Source organism: Colletotrichum higginsianum, chromosome 3, assembly GCF_001672515.1.
Source record: "Colletotrichum higginsianum IMI 349063 chromosome 3, whole genome shotgun sequence".
Classification (NCBI taxonomy): domain Eukaryota; kingdom Fungi; phylum Ascomycota; class Sordariomycetes; order Glomerellales; family Glomerellaceae; genus Colletotrichum; species Colletotrichum higginsianum.
In genome coordinates, this window is record NC_030956.1 from 1,298,791 (window position 1) to 1,314,013 (window position 15,223).

Consider the following 15,223-nt stretch of genomic DNA (forward strand, 5'->3'; position numbering starts at 1 on the left):
AAAGCTCCGTCTTCCCCTCCTAATCCAGAAACGCCGGAAGACCAAGCATCTCACTGCAGCGGGAGCTCCATTGTATATCTCCCTGGCTGTCTTGCCTGTAACTCCGCGTCGCCTGTAGTCAGCAATGCACAGGAACAACCAGAGAGTCCCAGGCATATTGTTACAGCACAACGGGGTAAATGAGAGGGGAATCACGACTCACCCACTCGGCAGGGCACACGTGACGGACAGATGACACTCGGTCCTGCAGATTGTTTTCCTAAAGGGGACAAGACTGACCAAAGGTCCAAAAAGACATCATTCATGCAGGGACCCCAATGTGTAAGTCGACGCAACCAATGGTCTATCGAGCCACCATACAACTGTGCCTCCCACGCGCTTAAACTCAGTACCCTATGTTGCATAGCATGTAATCCTCATCCTTATCCTTATCAACGGGGACCCTCTTTGCAGTATGTCCGCCATTCTACCGGAGAGAAATATCTCCGCGTGTTTCCCGTTTCCAATCGGCTCGTAAGCGGAGGGGGGCTGGACGCAAGAAAACACGGCGGCGGCTGCTTACACGGAGTATCTGCGTGGGAAGGGAACTCGTCAGTGAGGCTTCAGGAGCAAAAACGCTTGTTCGGAAATGCCTCCATTCGGACTGCATTCAGGCCTTGTCCGCGCGGGCGAAGTGAGTGCGCCGGAGTTCACGATGGAGGATGAAGCGTCCTTTGCATCCTCGTCTGAGATGGTTCAGTTCACCCTGATCGACCATGGCAGTGATGGTTTTTTTCCCTGATATATTAACCATCAAGTATCGTGATCAAACTCTCAGAAGTTTTCGAAAGCATCTCCATCATCACTTTAGACAGTCAAGCAATCTTTCTTTTCCCACTCTTCCGTTTTTCAAGATCAATAATAGAGACTCACGTCAACAACGCCTATACACACCGACTCTAACCTCACGATACAATCACCCCCTTGTATCTTCTTCTTCTCCTCTTCCATATAGAGTATAGACAACACACACACACATACAAATCAGCAACAATGTCCGACACCGAATCTCTCAACGCCGCGTCCGGCAGCGAGTCGTCGAGCGTCGTCGTCGTCAACGGGTTCCGCGCTGAGCACGAGAACAGCGTCGGCAGCAACCCCAACGTGCCGGCTCCCCAGGATGATGCCTTTTGCATCGTCGGAATGGGTACCGTTCCTCCTCCCCTGGTCTCTTGCTTGAAACCCATTGTTCCATTCTTGCTGACCCTTTGCTACCCCCCCTCCTGACAGCCTGCCGCCTCCCCGGTGACATCAGCTCCCCCTCGGACCTCTGGCAGTTCCTCGTCGACCAGAAGTCGGCCCAGGGCACGGTTCCCGCCGAGCGGTACAACATCGAGGGCTTCTACCACCCGGCGGCCAACCGCAGCGGCAGCATGAACGTGCCGGGCGGCTACTTCATCCAGGAGGACGTCCGGCAGTTCGACAACAACTTCTTCGGCGTCAACAACCTCGAGGCCACCTACATGGACCCCCAGCAGCGCAAGCTGCTGCAGGTCGTCTACGAGTGCCTGCAGAGCTCCGGCACCACCATGGAGAGCCTGTCCGGCTCGAGCACCGGCGTCTTCGTCGCCAACTTCTCCGTCGACTTCCAGCCGATGCAGGCCCGCGACCCGGACTACATCCACCGCTACCAGGCCTCCGGCTCCGGTGCCACCGTCATGTCCAACAGAATCAGCCACGTGCTGAACCTCCAGGGGCCTAGGTATGTGACCTTGATTTCTCGTTACGGCCCCTCCTTTTCCCAATGATGCTCAAGCAAGGATGACTGTGGGAAAACATGACATGCTGACATGGACTCTCTCTTCTCTCGCTCCATAGTTTCACCGTCGACACGGCGTGCTCGTCGTCCATCTACGCCCTTCACCAGGCCGTCAACGCCCTCAAGGCCGGCGACTGCGAGAGCGCCATCGTCGCCAGCGCCAACCTCATCATGTCGCCCGAGCCGCACATCGGAGCCGCCAAGAGCGGTGTTCTCTCGCCGACGGGAACCTGCCACACCTTTGACTCGTCGGCCGACGGATACGGCCGCGCCGAGGGTGTCAACGCCATCTACGTCAAGCGCCTGTCCGCGGCCCTCCGTGACGGCAACCCGATCCGGGCCATCATCAAGGGCAGCGCCGTGAACGCGTACGTCGAGCATGGTCATAACGGCTGGCATACTCCCTTCCGGCGTTATGAGTTGGTTTCCGAGGAGTGCTATGTAGCTAACCTCATATTGTGCTTGCAGGAGCGGCAGGACGCCCGGAATCTCGCTGCCGAGCGGCAACATGCAGGAGGTCGTCATCCGCAAGGCCTACCGCGACGCCGGCCTCGACTTTGCCGACACCGACTACGTCGAGTGCCACGGCACCGGAACCCCCGTCGGCGACCCGATCGAGGTGGACGCCATCGGCCGATGCTTCTCTCCTCGCCAGGGGCCTCCTCTCATCATCGGCAGTGTAAGCATCTATCCACACCCCCCCTCCCCCTATTCACCTGATATAGGCAGAATGTTGTGTTTCTTTTTTTTTTTTTTTGCCTGATGATTACATGGATAAATCCCCGGGAGCAAGAGACTAATACGGACCATGCAACTAGGTCAAAACCAACGTCGGTCACAGCGAGGGAGCCAGCGGTCTCACTTCCATCATCAAGGTCGTCAAGTCCATGGAGGAGGGCCGCATCGCCCCTTCATACGGAGTCAAGAAGCTGAACCCCAAGCGTAAGTTCCTTTCTCTTCACCAAGCAAGCAAAAACACCAACGAAACCCTATGAACTGACCAACAACCCGTGTTAAGTGATCCTCGAGGAGCGCAACCTCAAGGTCGCCACGCAGATGGAGAACTGGCCGCGAGCCCTCCGCCGCGCCAGTATCAACTCCTTCGGCTACGGCGGCGCCAACGCCCACGTCATCCTCGAGTCCGCCGACAGCTTCCTCGGCCAAGACTTCTTCCTCTCCCAGGCCCGTCCCCAGAAGGCCCTGACCAACGGCGTCTCCGACGAGCCGAAGCACGTCGTGCTCCCCGTCTCGGCCGGGTCCGCCAACTCCCTGAAGAAGCAGGTCGAGCAGATCTCCCAGGCGGCCAAGCAGTGCAGCGACTACGAGACCCTCCAGAGCCTGGCTCACACCCTCTCCAAGGGCCGTGACGAGCTGGCGTTCCGCGGCTACCTCCTGGCGTCCATCGATGCCGCCGCCGAGGCCGTCGAGCTCGCCAACACCGAGACGGCGGACAACAGGGCGTCGCCTCTGCCCTTCGGCTTCGTCTTCACGGGCCAGGGCGCCCAGCACGCCGGCATGGCCAAGGAGCTGCTGTCCCAGAGCAAGCACTTCCTCGACACCATCCGCGGCCTCGACAAGGTCCTCCAGGCGCTGCCCGCCCACCAGGCGCCGGCGTGGACGCTCGAGCAGACGCTCCTCGACGGGCCCGAGACCAGCAAGATCAACGACGCCACGCGCAGCCAGCCCATCTGCACGGCCGTCCAGATCGGCCTCGTCGACCTGCTCCGCAGCTACGGCGTCCAGCCCACGGCCGTCGTCGGCCACTCGTCCGGCGAGATGGCCGCTGCCTACGCCGCCGGCCTCCTCAGCTCCTCTCAGGCCATCCTCGTCGCCTACTTCCGCGGCTACGCCGTCGGCCACCTGACGTCCCAGGGCCGCATGATGGCCGCCGGCCTCGGCCCGGAGGAGGCCAAGGACCTCCTCGAGAGCAAGGGGCTCCAGGCCGAGGCCCGCGTCGCCTGCGTCAACTCGCCCGAGAGCGTCACCCTCAGCGGCTCCCCGGCCGCCATCGACGCGCTCGAGGCCGAGCTGCAGGGCCAGAAGAAGTTCGCCCGCAAGCTCGAGACCAACGGGCGCGCCTACCACTCGCACATGATGGAGGAGATCGGCCCCCTGTACGAGGAGCTGCTGGCCCCTGTCTTTAACGTGCCCGGCTCCGACTCGGGCTTCTCGTCCTCGTCGAGCGAGTCCGAGGAGGCCAAGATCAAGATGTACTCGTCCGTCGGCCACAACCCGGACCGCCTCCGCGTCATCGACTCGACCTCGAGCAGCTCCGCCACCGAGACGGACGCCGCCTACTGGCGCCAGAACCTCGAGCAGCCCGTCCAGTTCAGCACCGCCCTGGCATCCCTCGCCAAGGGCGCCGAGGGCAAGAAGATCCACCTCATCGAGATCGGCCCTCACTCGGCTCTCAAGGGCCCCATCCAGCAGATCCGCAAGTCCATCGGCCTCGACGAGAAGTCGGTCCCCTACTCGTCCACCCTCGTCCGCAAGGAGGACGCCAGCGCGTGCCTCAAGACGCTCGCCGGCGCCCTCTTCATCAAGGGCCACAGCATCGACTGGGAGTACGTCAACGAGGTCGACGCCGCCACCAGGCAGAACCTCCGCACCCTCCACGCGCTGGCCCCGTACCCCTGGGACTACTCGGCCGGCCTCCTCTGGAACGAGCCCCGCACGAGCATCGAGCTGCGCAACCGGAAGTACCTCCGCCACGAGCTGCTCGGCACGGCGGCCCTCACGGGCAACGGCATCGACTACACGTGGCGCAACTGCCTGCGGCCCAACGAGATGCCGTGGATCAAGGACCACAAGCTCGAGGATGAGGTCGTCTTCCCGGCGGCCGGGTACATGGCCATGGCCATCGAGGCCGTGTCCCAGATCACGGGCGTCAAGCAGCAGCTCAAGGAGAACAAGAAGAAGGGCAGCGGCAACAGCAACAACATCGGCTTCGAGCTGCGCAACGTAAACATCAGCTCGGCCCTCGTCGTCCCCGAAGACACGGACGAGGCGGCCAAGGACCTCGAGCTGCATACGACCATGTCCCTCCGCAAGATCTCGGGCGCCAACGCCTCGGCCGACTGGCACGACTTCTCCATCTCGTCCTTCTTCTGGACCTCGGACCAGGCCACCGTCCACTGCACCGGCAGCATCCGCGTCGCCCACGACCGCAAGGAGGTCGACCACACCTGCACGACCGTGGCCGACGCCGAGGGCTTCGACCTCTGGGCCTCGACCGGCCGCTGGTACACCAAGTGGCAGCAGGAGGGCCTCTGCTTCGGCCCCCAGTTCCGCTCCCTGACGACCCTGCAGACCGACAGCGCCCGCAAGCGCCGCGAGGCCATCGCCACGGCCAAGATGGAGCCCACCGTCGAGGGCGCCTACGAGTTCTACCCGGTCCACCCCATCACCATCGACGCCGGGCTCCAGGCCGCCTGCCTCAGCGGCACCTCGGGCCACGTCGCCTCGCTCCGGACCTGGCTGCCCGTCTTCTTCGCCGAGATGCAGATCCAGCCGCCCACCGCCGATGCCGAGGGCGAGATCCACGTCCGCTCCGAGGAGATGGGCTTCTCGAGCGGCCGCATCGACGGAACCGTCCGTGACGCGAGCGGCGCCCTCGTCGTCGACTTCAAGGACGGCCGCATGTCCCGCTACACCGGCAAGAACTCCGTCGCCGTCTCGCAGCAGCAGGAGTCCGCCACGGGCGAGGCCGACGCCGCCGACGCCTCCACCGGTGCCGGCGCCGACCCCCTGGCCCTCTACACGCAGCGCCAGCCGACCCTCCGCATCCAGTGGAAGCCGGACGTGCTCCGTCTCGGCCCGGGATCCGCCGCGGCGCTGCGCAAGTACGTGGCCGGCATCGTCGACCAGCTCAGCGAGGACCTCCGCGACGACGAGAGCCTCGCCGTCATCGGCGCGCTCCTGACGCTCGCCGGCCACAAGCAGCCGCGCATGCGCGTCCTCGAGATCGGCGGCGACGGCCAGGGCTACAAGTCGGACCAGTGGCTTAGCATGCTCGACAAGGAGACGGCCTTCCCGCGCTGCCGCTCGTGGCACGCCGGCAACCTCGGCGACAAGGGCGTCGTCTCGCTCCAGGACGGCGCCGAGGGCCCCTTTGACGTTGTCGTCATCCCCAAGCTGAGCACCTCCAAGAAGGCCACTGTCTGGGACAGCGCCGAGGGCGGCATCGCCCCGCTCCTGTCGACCCGCAGCATCGTCGTCATTCGCAAGTCGGAGGCCGCCGCCGCCGGTCTCAAGGCCGCTGGCTTCGACGTCTTGGACATTGGAGCCCAGGTCCTGCTTGCCGTGCGCCCGGCTCCGACCAGCGTCCTGAAGGGGCGCACCGCCGTCATCGTCAAGGCCGAGCGTGCCTCGACCGTCGTCGACGAGTTCGCCAAGACGCTGGCCGCCTACCTGGAGACCGCCGCCGACGTGTCCGAGGCCCGCATCGTCAGCCTGGACAAGCTCGACTCGATCAAGATCAAGGAGGACGACGTCTGCGTCTCCCTGCTCGAGACCGAGACCGAGTTCCTCGCCACGCTGAGCCCGCAGTCCATGGACCGTCTGCGCGCCGTCACCGACGTCGTGGCCGATCTCCTCTGGGTCACGGGCGCCAACATGCTCGGCAGCGAGCCGGACCCCAACCTCACGCTCTCCAACGGCCTCTCGCGCGCCATGATGCTCGAGCAGCCCAGGCTGCGCTGGTCGGTGCTCGACGTCGGCCACGCCCTCACGCAGACGAAGAAGGAGAACAACAAGGACGCCGCCGAGGTCGCCGCCCAGGTGTGCAGCAACATCCTCTCCGGCCTCGTCGCCCTCTACGAGCAGGACGACGCCGAGTTCATCTCCGTCGACGGCCTCCTCCACGTCAGCCGCTACGGCCCGGACGTCGAGGTCAACTCGCTCTTCCGCCGCCGCCTCGACCCCCAGACCGTCAAGGCCGACGCCCAGACCCTCGCCGACGCCAACCCGGCCCGCCTCACCATCGGCCGCCCCGGCGTCACCGACACCATGTACTTCCAGCAGACCTGCGAGCCCGGCGACGACAAGGCCCCCGCGGCCGGCTTCGTCGACATCGAGGTCAAGGCCGTCAGTCTCAACGCCAAGGACGTCTACGCCATGAGCGGCCGCGTCGAGACCCGCGACAAGACGACGGCCTTTGACTTCTCCGGTGTTGTCACGGCCGTCGGCCCCACTCCCGAGTCCGGCTCCGAGACCGGCCCCACACCGGCGCCGCTCAAGGTCGGCGACCGGGTCGTCGCCTACGCGCCCTTCCACATCGGCACCACGGCCCGCGTGCCCGTCGGCTGCGTCCACCCGCTCCTTGACCACGAGGAGTTCACCGTGGTGCCGACGCTCCTCGTCGTCTACGCCACCGCGCTCTACGCCCTTCACGACCGCGCCCACCTCCGCAAGGGCGAGTCCGTCCTCGTGCACGCCGGCTCCGGCGGCTTCGGCATCGCCGCCATCACCGTGGCCCAGAAGATGGGCGCCGTCGTCTACACGACCTGCGGCTCCCAGTCCAAGCGCGACTACCTCGTCAACGAGCTCGGCGTGCCGGCCTCGCACATCTTCAGCTCGCGCGACGACTCCTTCGTCCGCGGCATCGCCGAGGCCACCGGCGGCCGCGGCGTCGACGTCATCCTCAACTCCCTCGTCGGCGACCTCATGCACAGCAGTTGGGAGGCCTGCCTCGCCGACTTTGGCCGCTTCGTCGAGGTCGGCAAGCGCGAGCTCATCGACGCCGGCCGCCTCGACATGCGCGCGTTCCTCAAGAGCGCCACCTTCACCGCCTTCGACCTCTCGGAGCTCTTCTACGCAAAGGACCCCTACAACCGCGCCATCTGGGACCGCCTCATGGTCGACACCCTGCAGCTCTACCGCGCCGGCGAGATCCAGCCCCTGCCTACGCGCGTCTTCGACATCACCCAGGTCTCCCAGGCCTACCGCTTCTTCGGCAACAAGGACCGCGTCGGCAAGGTCGTCATCTCCATGGAGGACCCCAACGCCCGCGTCCCCGTCGCGCCGTCCCCCTACCTGAGCCGCTTCGACGCCGACAAGGTCTACCTCCTCGTCGGCTGCCTCGGCGGTCTCGGCCGCAGTCTGAGCAGGTGGATGGTGACCCGCGGCGCCCGCAACTTCGTCTTCCTCGGCCGCTCCGGCGCCGACAGGCCCGACGCCAAGCAGCTCGTCACCCGCCTGCGGCACTCGGGCGCCACCGTCGACGTCGTCCGCGGCGACGTCTGCAGCGCCGCCGACGTCACCGCCGCCGTGGCCGCCTGCCTCGCCACCGGTCGCAAGATCGGCGGTGTCGTCCAGGCCGCCATGGGCCTGCACGAGGCCCTCTTCACCCGCATGACCAACGAGGCCTGGCACACGGGCATCGAGCCCAAGTGGAAGGGCACCTGGAACCTGCACAACGCCATCGAGCGCGGCGCCCCCGGCCAGGAGCTCGACTTCTTCCTGCTCACCTCGTCCATCTCCGGCACCGTCGGCACCGCCACCGAGAGCAACTACTGCGCCGCCAACGGCTTCCTCGACGCATTTGCCCGCTGGCGCCGCGCCCGCGGCCAGGCCTGCGTCTCCGTCGGTCTCGGCATGATCTCCGAGGTCGGCTACCTCCACGAGAACCCGGAGATCGAGGCCCTGCTGCTCCGCAAGGGCATCCAGCCCCTCAACGAGGACGAGCTGCTGCAGGTTGTCGACCTGGCCCTCGCCAGCGAGCAGGAGGGTGCCGTCAGAGAGTCCCACCTGCTCACGGGTCTCGAGGCCGACGGCCTTCGTGCCCTGACGGCCCGCGGCTTCGACGTCACCACCCACGGCGTCCTCGTCGAGGCCCGCGCCGCCCTGCTCCTCGCCTCGCTGCAGGCCGAGGGCGAGGCCGCCGAGGCCGCCCGCGCCAGCTCCGAGGGAGGCCACTCCACCGCCGTCACGACGGCCGCCGCCCCCTGGTTCAAGGACGTCCCCTCTACCGTCGCCGCCGCTCTCGCACCCGAGGCCGCCGCCGAGTCCATGCAGGAGGCCATCCTCAACCTGATGAAGAAGCGCTTCTCCAGCCTGATCCTGCTGCCGCTCGACCAGGTCGACGAGCGCAAGGCGCTGCCGGGCTTCGGTGTCGACAGCATGATCGCCTCCGAGTTCCGCTCCTGGTTCTGGGCCGCCCTGCGCGTCGACGTGCCTTTCCTGCACATCATGAGCCCGCAGAAGTCGCTGTTGGTGCTGGCCGAGTTTGTCGAGGAGACGATCATGCAGCCGCCCGCGGCCAAGTAGATTGTTGCACTACGGAAAAAGTGGATGGGATTTTTTTCCTTGCTTTCCTATGTCTTCCTGTCAGGCGCCGGTACTTGCTTGTTTGGAATTTTGTTATTAGCTTCTATACTCTTACAGATTGCGCCCCCCAATAGACTGTCACTTGATCTTGAAATGGTGGTTCAGTTCTGGCTTGAGCAGCTTGCCCGTAAGAGCAAGGACATACTTACAGTGACTATGGCAGACATGTTGAAGGTGTTGTTGAGGAATGCCATAATTTCCTTGCGCGATGTTTCTACAAGTTGAAGCATGATGTACACCATATGAGTTGAAGAGGTTTCTGAGTGGTAAAGTTCCTGAGAAAACGCCTTTCTGTCGGCAAGGAAGCTGCTTGGACACAGCGGTCAAGCTCTTCGATCAACGACATAGACGCTTTTAGCAAAGGCACAAGCTCTCATATGAAGAACGAAAGCATTTAGGCTAATCCAGGTTGACTAATCTTCGAAACCAAGCAGCATGAGGACTAGCATATGAGTGGTGATCGCAGCTGGCCGATGTAAGACTTATTGTCGAATGAAACATGAGTCTCGTTGAGAATTCAAACTTGTCGAAAAGAACTTGATGTCCATAAATTATACCATTCTCCTCTAAATCAGGCCTATTCCAACTCTTTTCCAACACACCAATTACCAAAGCAAAACGCTTTGTTTTCCTACGTTGTGTATAAAGGGCTTACTGAAGTTGAGTGATATTCCCCATGCAACAGCCATGTCAGACGCGTAACGTGTTGCTTGCAAAGGATATAAGGCCTCAATTGCTATCCGTATCCCTGTTTTTCTATGATTCTATGATGCGTCTAAAATTCCAAGTACAAACTAACCCAGCCACAACATTGTCCGGATCCCTCTTTCTTCCTACAAAGGAAACCAAGCCATCTCTGGTCCTCAAACGCCCTCGCCCAGTTTGACGTCCTTCAACCGCACGTAACATTCCAGCGGCTTGTTGGTGATGCCGATGATCGAGGCGTAGCCGGAAAGCTTCTCCGGGCACGGCAGCAGCTCAAAGTTCCACACGATGAGCGTGACGATGATCCTCAGCTCCAGGTACGCCAGTTTCTTGCCGAAGCACGACCGCCCGCCCAGACCGAAGCTGAGCTGCGGGCCCGCCGTGGCGTCGAACTCGTGCCCGTCGGCGGCGAGCCAGCGCTCCGGCCTGAAAGCCGCAATGTCGCCGTGGTCCCAGGCGCGCGCCTTGCCCTCCTTCTTGGCGGCCTGCGCCGTCGGGCTCCGCTTGGCCTCCGGGATCTCGAAGCCGGGCCGCAGCAGGCTCGGCCCCGTGCCGAGCATCATGACCATGGTCCCCTTGGAGATCGGGTGCCCGAGGACCTCGGTGTCGGCGAGGGCCACGCGGTCCACGCTGGGCGTTGTGCCGGCGCACCGCAGCAGCTCCTCCATGGTGGCCTCGAGGTACGGGATGCGCGACGTCTGGATCTCGTCTGCGGTCGGGTTCCGGTTCTCGGCCACGGCGCGGTGGTGGCACTGCTGGAGGGCGGCGCGGAGGCGTCGTGTGATTTCCGGGTGGTCGGCGAGGATCTTGACGCCCCAGTTCACCGTCGTGCTCGTCGTGTCGTGGCCGGCGACGATGAAGCCGAAGATCTGCAGGTTAGTTATTCCGTCAGTCAGCCATCAGTGTGCCACCAGGATTCTTCAATCAGAACGTCGCGGCTTGCATATGAGTTCCGTACCTCATCAACCATCACGGGCGACAGATACTGCGGCTGTCGGTTGCCTTTCTCGGCGAGCTCCTTTTCCTTGCGCACCATCAGGTCGACCGCAGACCGCACCGGCGCCCGCTTGTCAGTGTCGGCCTTGCCGGTCTTCTGCCGCTCCAGGGCCGTCTCGATCTCCCGCACGATGAAGTCCCTCTTGTCCTTGATGGCGCGCCGGAGGTGAGGCGTCCGCGACAGCCATGCCCACTTCAGCGTGGGGAACGCCGCGGCCGGCATGCCGTCGAGGGAGTCGGCGAGGTCGAGGATCGCGGCGATGACCTTGTCCTTGGGGCCCTCAGGGAAGTCGACCGGCTCGTCGAGGTTGTCGGCGGTGGCGACCAGGCCCAGCCGCGCAATCTCGGCCTTGTCGAGGCTGCGGAGCAGGTCGACCTTGGGCCGGATCGCGTGGTGCTCGAAGCTCTTGCCAAAGGCCACGCCCAGGATGGCGTCGAGGGCGCCCTGGAAGACGTCCTTGTGCGCGTCGAAGGGGCGGCCGCCGCCGATCTGGGCCTTGAGCCGCCAGAGCGTGATCAGCTCCGTCGTGTTCGCGTAGATGGCGGGGCCGGCGACGCTCGACATGACGGCGGGCAGCAGCATGTCCTGCAGCAGGTAGCGGTGGGCCTTCCATGTGGCGTCGGTCTTCATGTGGATGTGGTGGTGCGGGATCATGCCGGCGAAGACGCTGCGCATCGACTCGACGGCGCGGTCGAACTCGCGGCGGCGCAGGAGGATGTCCTGAGACTCGCGGAAGTCGGCCACCACGACGTGCGGCCGCGTCAGCGGGCCGAGGAAGACTTGGAAGATGGGCGAGTCGAGCTTCTTGGACTGGTGGATCATGTAGTCGACAAAGGTCGCGCCCGTCTCGGACTGGAGGCGGAGCATGCTGGGGACGCTCCCCAGGAGGCTGCTGGACGCATCGGGGTCACAGGGAAGTCCAGGAATCGGCTTGGGGAGCGCCCACAGGTAGAGGACGTAGGCGAGGACGACGGCCAAGATGCCAATGGTCACTGGTGAGTTGATCTGAATCAACGGTGTGATGTCTAGGGGAGTGGAAGACGCCATTCTGTGAGGTTTAGGAACTGTGGCAGTCTGACTGAGGGTGTGTAAGTCGACGCCGAGGCTTACCGCGGCGACGGTGTAAAAGGACGGCGGATGATTTATGTCGGATTCCTCAAAAAGAGAGTAATTCTACATCATGATCCACCGTTCGGGCCCATATAGAGAGTGATTCAAGGGCTATATCAAGCCCGTCGACTACCACAATCATGCCCCGGAGTAGGTCTAATCGTTTCCCCGGCCGCGGCCGCCACTATCTCCGGATGCCGGGCCGAGAAGTGGGTCACCGGTCTTACTTTTCTCCTGCATAAGCCGTTGCATGTGACGCGACTCACATTGATTAGAACCAGCTATGGTAATGGGACGATTATTACAAATTTTTATTGAAATCTTACCTCGTTCTCTATGTTCAGGATCTAGGTCTATTTCATATCGTTTCCAAGCAGCTTCTTTATTGCGTGCGCCTTGCCGGAGAATTGAGTGTCGCCCGACGGTTGGTTGCATTTTGTCAACCCTCTCAACTCCGCATGCCATGAGCAACATTGTCAACCTCGAAGAAGATGAGTAGAGGCGGCTGTTACTGGCACGGGGTAGAGAGACGCGTACAGGCAGTTGCCATACAGGGCCAGCCCAATCTAGATTGACTGACACAACTCGAAAGACAAAGAGTTCGGATGGCGCGTCTCGTATGGAGAAAGAAGACATGCCCCATCAGCCGTCTGCAGGATTAACCGTTTCCTAGTAACTGCGGAATATCCCCTCCTTCAGAATCCAAAGGTTTCCCTCGCTGTCCTTGCCTACAACAGGGTTCTGTTCGAAGGTCTGAGCCTTACTAACCCTTCCATGATGAGGACACTCTTTGCAAACAACATTACCATCTTGTTGACGTTCGCATCCTTCCAAGTCGAGGAGTCGAGGAGTCGATGATAGGAGAAGCCACAGATCTTGATCTTTTGCTTACAGCCTTTGGCGATGCAGGTTCGCCTGATGTGACATTTTTATGCGGTTTTCCGATATGCAATGCAGTTGCAGAGAACAGATGCAACCAGTGGGGGATGATTTGTTTGCACCCACCTAAGTGAATGCGATGCGGCGGCATGTTTGTTGTCCAACGATTTGTTCCATTCACTTCTCTCTCCTCCGTGGTGCCGTCACCACAATACATCTCCTTTTCTCCCCCGTCAGGATTCCAGTCTCTCATGAAACAATCTCGCCTGACCTACCACTATCGCTCGACCCAGTATTCATCCAACCTTCTCGCGCTCATCATCCCGCCATGGAAGATGCAGTCAGACCAAGCCAAGACGCCTATCGAGGCGTCTACGAGAGAGGTTACCGCACCTGGGCTGCACTGTGCCAGCAGGAGGAGGCGGCGGTAAACGACAGTCTTTTCGAAAAGAGCAGCATCTATTCCGCGTTCCCCAGCCATCCTCACTTCCCGAGCCGCCTTTTGCTCGACAAGTCACTCTCCAACGTGGTTGTTGCGAGCGGCAGATCGACTTGGAACACCACCACATCACCGGCGGATCCTCGCTGTGAACTCCCGCCCTTCCAGGAACAGATGACCATGCAGGTGGCGTGGAATTTCCCGACGGAAGTCGTCCTGAGACAAGACCAAGGCCTCCTCGACAAGAAGCTTCCAGCCTTTTTCACCAGAGAAGACAGCCACCACTTCCCGGTCTTGTTCCTCGCTTGGGCCTACATTCTGTCCGCGAGGTGGGCCGAGCTGATTCCTGGAGCACAAGAGCCCACGTAAAACCAAGACACCCGGGCGCCGTCCCCTGCTTCCGCTGGTTATCCTGATGGGGGAGGGGAGCGACCAGGACCAAAACCAGGACGGCAAAACCCCGAACCCGTCATGGTCGAGGTCGGTGACGTCGACCAAGATGCTGCTCGATGGTGGGCGGCTGTTCTGTCAACAGAAACGGGAACAACAGGAACGCTCAACGGCTGGCGAGCATCCATACGCAACGACAAAGGCGCACTTCTTTGTTCGCCATGGTCCATCGCAGTCTCATGCAACACTCCATTCGTCGTCGTTTCGGCCGAGCAACAGCCAACTCCCTCTTGTGCAACAGCGAGGACGACTAGTACGAGGATGACAAAGACGACGATGACGACGACGACGACGACGACGCCCTCCCTGTATACCCCTGCACCATACAGGATGGCTATTCGATACCTATCAGAATACTGCCGTCTTCACGCCATCTCACGCCAAAGCGAAGCTGCTCTCGCCGCAGCACTCATGATTCCAATCGCAAAGCTCGACGGGGCAAGAATCGAACTACCGAGCCCGAAACCCCGGCGCGATGGTGCCCCGGCAGCAGCCGCCGCCGCCGCCGCCGCCGCCTCCTCCCAGGATGGCCAAGCTTATTTGCCGTGGGACGAGGAGGTCGGCGAGAAGGAGCACTCTCAACCGCCAGACCGGCTTCTGACGCTCAGCTGCCATCCAAGAGGAGCCAAGGCCCTGCTGAGCAGCATATTCTTCCAGCCAGACATCGACTGCAACCTCTGCGGAGCTTGGCTACAGGGCTTCTTCGCCTCCCTCGACTCGGAAGCCGCGCAGGAGCCGCAGCTCCGCCTGTGGACGTTTGTGCGGCGTGATCCCGGCCTCGCGTTCCTCTGGCTGGGTGCCTTCATCACGGGCGCCGAGGCGCGCTGCGTCCAAGACGCTCGGTCAGGCTGGTGGAAGACCGACCTCAGCTCCGCCGCCTGGACCGGGACGCATGTCTCCTTCATCCAGGGGACCGTTACCAAGCCTCCTCCAGCAGCCGCTGCCGACATCTCGCGAGCTGACGAGTGCAGGCTGATGTACCTCGCACACGGACCGACACACGCCGTCCCGCCCCTCTTCCCGTTTGCCCCTTTCGGCCGCACCGCTCTGCAGGACGCAGACCTCGACGTCCGTCAACACACGCAATGTCCGGCCCTTCACCGTTTGGTTTATGCCGGTTTCGTCTGGGATTGCCAAGGAGGGGGCCAGAACGTCAAGCAAGGGGCCGGCGGCGACGGCGACGCAGATGACGCTGCTCTCATTCGAGTCAAGACTTCGGAGCTGTCTCGTGTGGCCGAGGTGGATGACACCATAGCCGTCGACTACAGCGGCTTGGACCGGGAGGACGGCGACGAGATTTCCGAAATGGTCACCAGAAACATCTTCTGCTGGCTCCGGGGCGACGATGGATACCCGGTGGCGGAGCGAGCACTTCGCCAGCACGAGTGGATCAACGACGTCGATTCAGACGACGACGACGATGACGATGGGCCCGGCCAGGGAAGGGAAGACTCGCGGTCCCTTTTTGGGGATACTCGACTTAGTAGATGACTACTCGGGGTTGCCACAGGGAGATGCA

General features: G+C 62.3%; 4 protein-coding genes across 4 annotated transcripts; 3 read left to right on the forward strand and 1 right to left on the reverse strand.

Annotated features, from left to right (window-relative positions):
* Positions 1–1,032: 1,032 nt before the first annotated feature.
* CH63R_03958 (Beta-ketoacyl synthase domain-containing protein) lies at positions 1,033–9,064 on the forward strand (the record flags this gene model as incomplete). Its single annotated transcript, XM_018298933.1, has 6 exons — positions 1,033–1,186; positions 1,270–1,741; positions 1,858–2,166; positions 2,267–2,477; positions 2,617–2,740; positions 2,817–9,064. The coding sequence occupies 6 exons, from the start codon at positions 1,033–1,035 to the stop codon at positions 9,062–9,064; spliced, it is 7,518 nt and encodes a 2,505-aa protein (XP_018160179.1).
* A 923-nt stretch (positions 9,065–9,987) lies between these two features.
* CH63R_03959 (Cytochrome P450 monooxygenase) lies at positions 9,988–11,873 on the reverse strand (the record flags this gene model as incomplete). The annotated part of the gene is made up of 2 exons (XM_018298934.1): positions 9,988–10,698; positions 10,788–11,873. The coding sequence occupies 2 exons, from the start codon at positions 11,871–11,873 to the stop codon at positions 9,988–9,990; spliced, it is 1,797 nt and encodes a 598-aa protein (XP_018160180.1).
* Positions 11,874–13,143: 1,270 nt separating this feature from the next.
* CH63R_03960 (uncharacterized protein) lies at positions 13,144–13,623 on the forward strand (the record flags this gene model as incomplete). Its single annotated transcript, XM_018298935.1, has 1 exon — positions 13,144–13,623. The coding sequence occupies one exon, from the start codon at positions 13,144–13,146 to the stop codon at positions 13,621–13,623; it is 480 nt and encodes a 159-aa protein (XP_018160181.1).
* Positions 13,624–13,725: 102 nt separating this feature from the next.
* CH63R_03961 (uncharacterized protein) lies at positions 13,726–15,195 on the forward strand (the record flags this gene model as incomplete). The annotated part of the gene is made up of 1 exon (XM_018298936.1): positions 13,726–15,195. The coding sequence occupies one exon, from the start codon at positions 13,726–13,728 to the stop codon at positions 15,193–15,195; it is 1,470 nt and encodes a 489-aa protein (XP_018160182.1).
* Positions 15,196–15,223: the final 28 nt, after the last annotated feature.